General features: G+C 36.5%; 1 protein-coding gene across 3 annotated transcripts in view; it reads left to right on the forward strand.

Annotated features, from left to right (window-relative positions):
- samd12 (sterile alpha motif domain containing 12) overlaps positions 1-12,010 on the forward strand; it is an 81,863-nt gene that overhangs the window by 21,990 nt on the left and 47,863 nt on the right. For all 3 annotated transcript variants that reach the window (XM_026288562.1, XM_026288560.1, XM_026288561.1), the window contains exon 4: positions 7,881-8,021. In XM_026288562.1, the coding sequence (XP_026144347.1) occupies positions 7,881-8,021 (141 nt within the window). The remainder of the gene's footprint in view (positions 1-7,880; positions 8,022-12,010) is intronic.

Genomic DNA, 12,010 nt, shown 5'->3' on the forward strand with positions numbered 1-12,010 from the left:
ATTAATTATTTAAAAAATCATGCACATATTATTAATAAACTATGATAAATACAACACAATAATTAATACCAGGGTTGGATGTTTTGGGGTTAAAAGTCAATTTAGCAGTGTCGCCTCTCCAGTCTGTTACTGTATGTGGTGCTTTTTAAAAAGTCATGTGAACAAGCATAATCACATTTTGGATTTAAGCAATAAAATCTGAAGTAGGCACTTTGACTTATGGTGTCACTGTAACCCAAGTGTCCATTTTTTAAGCATGTTTCACAGCAATTATGAAAAATGCCACTGTTCGGTCTGGCGTGGCTATTGGCAGCATCATCAAATCATACTGTAGTCCTGAATCATTTCATGATCATTGGATCATTCTCTGTGGTTTTACAGGAAATAAAGGAAAGTTTGACATATCTTCTGCTGCAGGAGGATAAATGAATCCAGCTGGGATGTTTCTAGTAAACTGGCTCTTCTCGTGCTTCCACATGCACTGGACAGTCGATGTCTGTGCAGGCGTTCTGGCTCTTTGCTGGTCAGATCAGGCCAGAGAATACTGGGTGTGGTGAGACATTGGGTTTATTTATATGACTTTATTAAGAGTTATAAACAACTCATGCAAAAGAGACTCCCATCAGGCAGCACACCGGTGGTCTTGGCAAAGTTTATGAGCTTTTTTATGGGCCATATAGACTGCATTTGTCATGCAGTCCCAGTTTGATCTTTCTGTTCACAGTGAATTTACATGTATTTGAGTTTCATATTTAACATGAAAATTATATGTTGTAATATGGACATAGAAAATCTGATGTTTTCTGAAATGCCTCTTAAGACATTAATAGATCTTAAAAGATTCAACACGATTGCTTTAGAGTTAAACACATATTCAGGGCTAACACTTAAATAGCTGCAATGATGTTTTCTACAAAACATTCCCAGCTTCCACTCTGGGCTGAATCAAAGGACCCAAACTAAACATCGACCTAATGTCACACCCTCTATAAACACAATCCTGTCTGTAAACTGCATGTAATGACGTCTGCACAGTAGTGACTCCAGTTTTAAAAGTTATATGAATTCTTTTCTGGATTTTACATGGTACTTTCCATTTTTTTCAGTGTGCTGTTCAGTGACTATCAGAGATGTGATGAGGTTAAGATAGCTGGTGAAAAGCAGCATAGGCTGTAGGTTATCTGAGTGAAATACCCAGTACTCTGATTATCTGAGACTGAATCAAAAATACATGGTCTCTTTCATTTGTTGGAATTGGCATTAAACCTGGAATTTGTGTCGCTAATTTGATACCAATGGATCTTAACCATTCATATTATATTTTTTGCTGTTACGATAAAAGGTTCATTAAAGTTAGGGAAGAAATTGTCCAATTGTATCTCAATAATCTGCTAAATCCCAGTGTAATTCAACTCTAGACTTCTGACTTCAAGGGAGCAGCCGTGTATATTTGGGATTCAGCACGATGTCTTTGCAGAACAGCACAGTTTCAGCCTTCGGTAGCACGGCGGTGATTTCCGCGAGCGGGATGATGAGGTATGAGCGTCTGAAATTGCAGTGTTCTGCAGGGATGCAATTCAGAGCCATCAGATCAATTTTTCAGTATTCTGGGGAGAAGGACGGAGAGGAAAGATCAGATTGAATTGTGGTGATGTTGGAGGATAAGAACATGATGTGGCCTGAATGAAACTACTGCAATTTTTGTGTTTCTAAGTATTCTGATGGGTGGGGTGTGGGGGGTGTACAGTGATATTATATTGATGGCTACATTAACAATTAATATTTTGGCTGCTATTACTTTCTTTTTCAAGCATTTTATTCATCATGCTCTGATGGATGTTGAGGTGAGCGGTTTGCATGCCACTGTATATAGCGGATGACTCACACAACTGATGTTTTTCTGGATGGAGTGTAATGAGCATCTTGATAATGCTGCAGTTTTACATTCTGGTGAAATGGAGGCCGGCGGCACAGCATCAAATTCTGCTGTAGAGAATGGGAATCCACATCACTCCGTGCTGGATTATGCCATGTTTTAGGTAACACTCAGGAGCACGCAGTGTAAACGCACGCAAATCACCACAGAAAAACCTGACCGGTTACTATTATTTTTTTTATTTTTTTTAAAACCATCTTAAATACTCATAGAATAAAACGGATTAATAATTAAGTCTCTTTAAATAAATAAAAAATCACTATGTGCTTTGTCTGAAAGGCTGCAAATATTCATTATTCAGTCTCCTTCACTACACAGTGGTACTAATATAAGCTAATTGCTTAAACACTTTGGTTAGAGTAGCAAAACCATGGCTATTTTTTAAAAGGGGAGAATACATAGCTAGTTCTCAAACAGTGGATTATTTATCATTGTTATATATCATCATGTTGCCCAGTAAAACTGCTTAGTGTAAATAATTAAGCATAAAGAACTTTCTAGAAGCAGCTTTGAAATTATGTGTATTGTGGATGCTATGCAAAAAAATATCTTGACTTGACTGAACCAAGGTGAAGATTCTTACTATTAGGGATGGCGAACAACGATGCAAGTGATCAAATAAATTAATGAAACTTAATCTGTACAAACAAGTGGCTGGGTATCAACGAGCTGCCGCAAGATAATGTTTCCATATAGAATTTTCTTCTATTTGTATGTGAAGACTTATAGTTTTATGCAAACCACCATATATAATAAATCTACAGAGATCATTTATTAAGAACAAGTCTTATTTGAGTTGTTTACCCTACTGAGTTTCAGTTTAATAGAGTTCTGTAGTGAATGCAGACATTTTATATTATTTTATGTTTATGTGATTCAACTTAAGATCACGTTGGAATGATTAACACTTACTGTATCAATATAGCGTTAATCAAAAGCAGAGGAATTTAATGCAGACATTGATGAGGGCTATGGCATAATTTACCCCTTATCGATGTATGCAGAAAATACCTCTGCTTTTCCAGCTTTCTAACCCTGAAAAAAGCATGTTTTCCACACCGCCCGTGCAAATGGCTTTGGCAAATGATGTAAAGTGAGTCATAACCACTCTAACGGACCTTAAGTAGAATAATATAAACACATTAATAATATCAAGCGTCTACATTCACTATATTACCCAGTCTCCACTGTACCATGACCTAAATTCCCAGAATGCATTGCCACTGTGAGGGGATTCCCATTCTCTATAGGATCTTTCCAAATGCGTATGTCATGTGGAAAGACATGGTATGTTATGACTGCTCATTCATAATAGTTTGCCTCTCTGGTGGTCATGTAGTTGATTGACTTGACTGTCCCAGTTGACTGTTTTAGTTTTTCAGAGTAAAATGCAAAATGTCTGCGCCACTGGAGCCACCAAATGGAATCGCTAAAAAATTGTGGTCAAACAGGTTTCTAGATAAAAACTGCCCCCGTCTGCTATTGGTCTAACATGCATAAGCCCCACCCCCAAACTGTTGGTTGAGCCACTGTTGCTACGTATGTCAGGCTGGGGATTCTCAAACCAAAAGTTAAATGCTTTGATATCGCCTCAGTGCCTGCAGATGACTGACTTACGGCTGTCTTTTCAGATTAAGCTGGGATACGAGAGCGTATTTTACATTTACACACTTAAACCGCTTTTAAATTATGCTGATTTTCCTCCTTGAAGTCATTAAGTAGAAGTTACGTTCACAATCAAGTGTGGGGTTGTTGCCAGCACAAATGCACATCGCTAAGCATCAATGTCTCTCTCTCCCTTTCTCTCCTTATGTTCTATTCATCCCTGTAACTCTTACTATCTGCCCTCTTTTGATTAAATTCCAAATGCCATTGTCCTCTTATCTAGTGATCAATATGGGCTCAGCAACAGGACAGTCCAAATAATGATAACAGTTCAATCTCCTTCAAGTGATTTGGACTTATTAAGTTGTCCTAGGGATGTCCTAGGAACTTTAGGAACACTGAAGATAAGCTGTTGCAGGACTTGACTTTGTATTTTTTCTTCTACACTTGTACTTTAGGTTTATATTTCTTTATATAACTATATGGCAGTTGAACAGAAAAGTCACGGGTGAATATGAACCTTACATCAATCCTTCTGAACATGCATGAACTTCACTGATGATGTTTATACTTACCAGGGCCAAACCAAATGTTTTACTTTATATATTTTAGTAGTTGTAATGAGAACAATGTAAATGTTTCTTTATAATAGGCCGACTATTTTACTATTTAAAAAAAAAAACAGAAAAATGAATGCTGAATTTTGGACATTTCTCCATTTGATTATATATGTAATATAGAAAATAATGTAATATATAAAAATTTATTCTTCCATTTTCTGAATAAATGCAGCAGAACATTCAATTCAGCATCAGATTTACAGATTTAAAAAACTGGTTTTGAATCCTCACTGGCATTTTTCATTTAGAATTTGGTCCTCTGCCATGTAAAGTAGGTAATTTTGCTGCATAATCTTGCCTGTTGGATGGTACTCTGTATGGATCTGCATAGGGACGTACTTGGCAGCTATGCACTCAGGCTCTTCGATAGTTTGAGGGGCTAGCGAGCCTGCCAGGTTGTGTGTCTATACGTGTGTGTGTGTATGTGTGATAGAAAGAATGAGAGCATGAGAGGTCCTCTTGGGACTCATGAATGCAGCTGCGGTTAAACTATGTGAAGTATGCTACAGTATCACCTGAGGAGTTTCCTTCACCAGTCCGAGCAGCCTCAGTGTTTCTCAAGTACAGTCCTGCTTGTTCACCATGAGAGTTTTGTCAGAGAAATTGAGGTTAATTTCCATCTTTATAGGCCCCAGAGCCGCCCCAGCCCCCTTCTCTTTCTCCTTCTGTCTGTCATCCCTTCTGGTTGTTGGAGAAGTAATTAGCCAGGCTTTTGGATCACATGTAAAAGGGACAGGTCCCTAGAGTGACAGTGGAGGGAGAGAGAGCTTTAAGCTAATCCATTCATCAGGACTGAAGACTAGTATGCCAGTCCAGCAACCGGAGGGAGAAAGAGAGTGAATTTATCTGCCCTAATGTCTAACATACTGTATGTGGATTGCAGCTCCTATAATATGATTATATGTTTGTGATTTTAAATGTTGCTTGCAAACCATTTAATCTACTACTTTTTGCGTATGCATCATTTAGGCTCTGATTTGAGATTGTAGCCTTAGTTAAATGGTTATTGTAGTAGCACTGTATAACAGTCACAACAGTATTCAGAAGAAGCCAAGGGTGGAGTGTGATTTCCAGCTGATCAGTATGCTGGAATCCAAGATGGTGTTACATTTTTGAAACCATTTCTCTGTTAGTTGCACAAAGATAAGTAGACACAGGAACGTGAACAAAGAAAACGGCAGTGATGGTGTTTGCACTAACATCTTGCTCAGCTTCTACTGGAAGGATCGACAAGAGACTTTAATGTCATTAAAACATGAAAAGGCCATTTTCACCACTCAAGGGCAAACAAACACATGATGCACAGGCTGCATATTTTTATAGCATGTAACATACATTTAATTTCTAATTATTTTTATTATAATTATTTAATATTTTATTATAAATAGTAATACATTAAATAAGAGCAGTAGTTGTAATACATTTCTTTGTTGTTCTTTTACCTTTCACAGAAATAGTCAGTTTTTGCATTTTCTAATTGTTTTGTTTAGTTAGCTTTCAATATGATTTTTGGGAATAGTCTCAAAACACTCAATATTAGGACATATTTATATTTTGAATCATCTTCAAGTGAAGCTCTATGTTTAATGTTATTTGCGCAATTGATGACCAACACATCTTGTGTCTATAGCAGACAATAATTTATGCTTTTTTGTTTTCTACCAGACTAAATTCTTTTGCATCCTTATCTTGCTGAGACAGCTGTTACCCAGTGACCTGTTCTTCCTGCTAAGTAACATCTAAGAAACATCTCAAATGTTTTTGTTGGACAGTTATTTGTTTAGAATGGCACATTTCCCTTTTTTTTTTCTCATGCACTCACATGTGTACTGTAACTCTTTTCCCATCTGTATATGTATTCCTCTCTTATTTTCTTTCTTTTCTGTTTTCACACTCTCTTCTGTTCTTTAACCAGGCTTTGACTCATCTTCTCAGTGAAACACTTATGGCAGTGATTCAGAGAGAAGGCACGCCGAGTTTCTGTTCCTCATTGAGGCGTTTCAGCCAAATGCTGCCAAATGAAGGGGTAGTTTGGCACTCTACCAACATACTGAAATACCTTACCCCGATCACCTCAACCTACACGCCTCACACATACTCCAATTTTCTGCTTCTAATGTTCCGTGACTAAAGAGGCCCCATCTGTGCTCATGGCGCCTCAATATTCTATTTAGAAATATAGATGGCATCAAAATGTGATACCGTTTGAGTTGATCAGACACAATAAAAGGGATTTTTTTGTTCTCATATTGCTTTATTGTAGGCTGTCCTATAAAATGATTCTAAAGAAAAGCCCATGTACATCTGTTTTTACTTTAAAAGAATCTTGTTGTTCTTAAGTATCTGACTTTTTTCCCAAGAAATATAAATGAACATCAAATCACTTCAATTTAATCGAGAATACAGATAATAAAATGTTCAGAGAATGTATTTAACTCAGGACGCAACAATACGGAGGACCTGATGGCCCAGGGCCAGTGTAAATTTGGAGTCAGTTACTGTGTTGAGACGTCTGGTCATGTATATTTGTTTTATGCCTTGCACATTTAAACATTTGGCTTTTTGCAATGTGTTGAATATTGTTCTTGCTAATTATATTGATTTAAATGTCACCAATGTACATCATTATTATTATTATTATATAGAGTGGCAGTTTTGTTGAGTGATTTGGGATCCTTATCAGTTAGAATGGTTTGAATATTAAAAAAATCACCATATGCTATCTAGTGCATTTCTTTTTTTCTTCTCCACATTATTCTTCTCTGCATTATTGCTTATTTTAATCATAAAGCTTACTACATGTATTATTTTATTTGCAATTTTCTAACAGATGTTTCCTGCCTTTTAATTATTGTAATTGTACTGATTTTTTAGAGGCTGCCCTGTCGTTTACTGATAAACTGTGCTACTTAATTTTTCTTTGTGTTCCCTTTGTCCTTTTAATTTCCGGTTTTTGCATTACCACATGAAATGCTCTCCAGTGGGTAAGGGTCAGCTAAATTGTTTGTTTGGTTAGCTTTCAGTGGATTTATTTTTTCAGTTCTACATAGCTTTCCTCTTCACCGGAGACATGCTGCGATTTAAACACGACCATTAAGAGAGAGTGAGGGAACAAGTGACAGGAGCAGAGCATCCACACTCATAATGCAACATAATCACTGAAAATTGTACTGTGCTCCATCTGAATACCATCCTTACCATAGATAATGATACAGTGTTTTATCTCTTTCACGAAAAACATCCAAATTAAAAATTTTCATCGCAGTGTAAATGCATTTGCAGGCTTTCTGCTTCGCTACCTCAAGGCGTTGTGTGAGATGGTACAATGGCTTTAACTTTATTGTGCACAAATGGCAGCTGTTAACTGGGGCATTGACAGGCACTATTATGACTTTTATCAGCACTGATATTAGGAGAATATTTGTGAGGCGATGATTAAAAATGACAGTGAACTTCATCTGACCTTGATCATATTTCTAGCTTTAGGAAAAAAATTCCAGTCTATTTCGTTTCACTAATTACAATATATTCTCGTTAAGTTCTTGTAATTTAGGTTATTACAATACTCAATCCGTTTTTCCACAAGGGAATTATAATAGCGCCTAATAATTGGCAACTACAGTTATTCTTTATGTGTTATAAATGTGCAATTTGTAATGATTTTTTTTTCTTTGTACAGCCCAGCTTGGATTCATGTTCTTGTGTTTGTGTGTGTGCAGGTCGAGCTCTGATGAGGCTCACTGACAGGAAGTTGGAGCGTATGGGCATCATGCAGGAGAGTCAGAGACAGTACATCCTACAGCAGGTCCTCCAGCTCCGCGTCAGAGAAGAGGTCCGCACTCTGCAGCTGCTCACCCAAGGTACATGCACATACACACAAACATGTACAGCTATGCATATAGACTTCTGATCTTTTTCATTTAAACTGAAGTGAACTTTCTTCACTTTAACCCTGCCTTAATAGATTTTAATTAATGGATAACTACCCTTTTATGAAGCTGTTTTATGAACCTTTTTTTCCTTTAATGTAGATTGTGTAGTTAAGCCTGTGTAGTAGTGCTCTTTTTCGTGTCTTCTTGATCTTGTTGAGGGTCCCCTCACACTTTAAATGAAAAAGTTATTGCAGAATTGCAATTCAAAGAAACTCATTTAAGAGTCATTTTTAACTAGAAATGAAAAGTGTGTCAAGACCATTTTTTAAACTTGAAACTTTTAGTTTAAAAAGCCATCAATATATGGACCGACAGATGGAAAGATAGACGGATAGATGGTTGGATGTTTAAAGAGATGTATAGATGCATATTGTATATGGACGGATAGATAGATAGATAGATGGATAGATAGATAGGAACTGTAAAAAAGCTGACTGCATGCCTTGCATATCTGCATGTGCACAAACCTCACTCAAGTTCAACAGGATTCAGATCTGTTGACCTCCATCTTTACTGGCTAAGCATTCCTTGAAAGAGAGAGTTGGTGATTGAAAAGGAGAGAAAGAGAGGTATTATTTGGTGAAGGCCCCAGCTGTCACTGCTGTTTTTTGCCTTCTTTCTGATATACAAACTAAACTAAACAATGACGTGCATGGGAACGGACAGCAACACAGATGCTCTCTAAATCGGCCAGAAATTGCAATCGCCCAGTGAAGGACAGTATTTTTAGGGGACTAAAGAGGAGCTGCTGTGCCTGACAAAGTAAAGCAAGGCTGAATGTTGGTGGTTTTTTTTTTTTTTTTATTTTTTTTTTTTTTTTGCAATACAAAGCAAACATGCTTGTCTTCATAGTAAATGAAGCCACAAAAAAAAAAAATATCATAGAATCCTCCTCACGAATGCACCTGGTAACTCATGTCGGACACTTGGATACACACAGTCTGACATTAGCTCCTATCTGCAGCGACTAACAGCTTTTATTGTGCACTGGCAGTCGGGTATCATGCAGACAGACAATAATTAACCTTTAAGGCTCATTGGACCATGCAGAGAAAATAATTAGATTCTGGCTCCCGTGAATGCCAGAGGGATGGCTGGACCACGAAGGCCTTATCAGTTACAGTGAACCGGACAGTAACAGCCAGTGTTTTCTACTTCATATAACCATCCACCGGGCGGAAATCACTGATTGGCTTTCATGTCATGCTATTTCATGCTATTGTGAGCAGTGTTTGTGGATTTTATATTGTCGTTCAATCAATGCAAAGTTTGTGAGTTTTTTAGGCAACATTAATGGTGTGTTCAAGTCATGACGGATGGATCGTATTTATGAGTTGAATGCATATTAACTCCACAACAAAGTCGTTTTTTTACAAGTGGGAAACTGGGTTGGGGCCGTGTTAGTAAAAAACGTGTGCGATACAGTGGATGTAGCCAAAGACTATAGATACCAGTGTCTGTCTGACTGTAAATTTGTTGAAATTAATAAAATTATTAATGTCGTAATTTGTCGACTCATAAGTACATAGTACGTTTTCAAATATGTGCAAGTAAATGTATTTGGTAGCTTAAACACGATTTATAATGACCGTGTTAGTTGATCTATAATGGGTGATGAGCGCCACCATGTTAGTTCGTGGTGAATCCGAGCTTGTGAGATTTAAACGAAAATAGTTTTTTTTATTATTATTTTTTTTTTTTTTGCAGATGCACTCCCCAACAAAATCTAGAATGATTCATTCTTTCCAAGTATTATTTTTTTTTTTAAATATTGTTTAGCCCTAATCATTTCATTGTTGATTAAATTGGATTAGAACACGTTGCGAGCAGGGCTCAATCTTTGTCGCAGCTCTTCGTGTCAGGAACAGGTACACATGGCTCAGACAAACATAAGCTCTTCCAAATTAATAGATTCAATGCAACCCATATTTCTTTGATTGTAAGCATGAAGTATTTTAGGCGTTTCCATTAGCATTTGGCTGGATGTGTATGATATGGAAAGTATGTATTTTGTTGCTGTACACCCATTAGGGAACAGTGACCTCATACATGTGGACATAACTAAACATGGTGTAAGTTTTTCTGTCTGTGGGACATCTACAGTATCTGCTGATGTTGAACGTCTTCTCTTCTCCCCTGAGTGAGATCAGACCTGTTATTTTGCCAACTGTGACAGTACCAGAACCCAATGAAATCATCAATACAAAATTGAAACCCACCCATAGATACCAAACAATCACAACAGATGGCTCACAAAGCGGTTGTACAATTGTTTATGGGCCTTGAAGTAATGAGAACTGCTGAGTTCTAATCATTCTGTCATAATTATTTCTCATTAGTGTTTACACATTGCTTTTACATCGGTATCCATGGCTACATCGAATATTAGACTTCAGGGGAGATAAAAACCATCTACACTGTTGTGATAAAAATAGATGTTCTCAATGTTAATGAATCAGGCAGCCCAGAAAACAAAGAGTGACTGAGCCGAGTTTAATGAGTATTATCTATTTTTTCTTTCTTCTAGCCTTTTTGATTCAAGTATCTCTGAATTCCCCAAAAACATCAGTCTCATTTTAATTCATGAAGAGGTCAGAATCATAGAGGTTATTGCACAGATTATGAATTATTGCATACATGTGTCTTGACAGGGTCAAATCTCAGAGGTTGTTATACAGGTTTTAAATTGGCTGCCATCTAGAAAGTTAGACAGGGAGTTTAATAGCAGTCCAGCAAAGCGCATTTATCAAACCAAAAGAGCAAAAGTGATCAGTAACAAAAACGTTCCGTCCTTTCAAAGTGCTTTGAATGTCTTTGGGAGTCTTTGAGGGATGAGGTAAACATTCATATTTTTTTAATGATAGCAGTTTGATGATAATACACTGTGATGTTTTAATGTTTTTTAAGAAGAAGAATAAAAACATTTCTAAGTGTGATAGAAGTGTTTTATTGATCATGTGGTGGATAAATTTGTCATGTTATTGTTTGAAAACATTTAGCATGTGCTATTTTAGAGTTAACAGTATTCTGCAAGATGAAAATGTTGTATCTTAATCATTGCAAAAATAAGGAGAAGCATTTTTGTTTATATACTATGTGTATGTACTGTGTATATTTATTATGTATTTCTAAAGACACACACGTACAGTATATATATTGTATATATTTATATGAATATAATTTACATTATAAACAGGGCTTTAAATGAAAAAAAAAATCCAATTGGTTTACTCCGAGCAGAATCAATATTTTAACGTTCCTGTTCCTGCATTCCTCTCGTTTCGGTTTCTGGTCCTTTTCCTGTCAAAATTCAGTTCGTTTCCGTTTTTTGTTTTCAATCGTTGAAACGGTTTAGTGCCCTGTATTTAGTGCCCTGTATTTTCACACATTCATGTATTTTTCATTCATGTTATATATGATAAATGTACACACATATATATATTATGTACGTAAAAACGTTTAATTTTGGATGCTATTAATTGCGATTAATCATTACGATTAATCATTGCACAGCACAAATTTTTTGACATAAAATTTTTGCAATATGTAGTGTAATTTATAAGAAACTAATACTGGACTGGTCAATAACAGTCTTAAAGTGCTGTATTTTATTTATGAAAAAGGTAATGGCTGTTATAAATAAAGTGCACCACAAAAAAATCTAGCATGTTTTGAGGTAGTCTGTAATGTTTAAATGGAGTATTTTGCAGAGTCTTGGGATGCACATTGTAGCATTTGCACTAGTATATCTAGGAGACAGAGGTGAGGAGATCTCTATTATTAACATTATTGTGTGTGTGTGTGAGAGAGAGAGAGAGAGAGAGAGAGAGAGAGAGAGCGAGAGAAAGAGAGCGAGAGAGAAAGAGACAAAGCCAGAGAGAGCACTCTAGGGAGAGAAATGCACTCAGTGGTCCCCT

This window comes from Carassius auratus, chromosome 19, assembly GCF_003368295.1.
Source record: "Carassius auratus strain Wakin chromosome 19, ASM336829v1, whole genome shotgun sequence".
Classification (NCBI taxonomy): domain Eukaryota; kingdom Metazoa; phylum Chordata; class Actinopteri; order Cypriniformes; family Cyprinidae; genus Carassius; species Carassius auratus.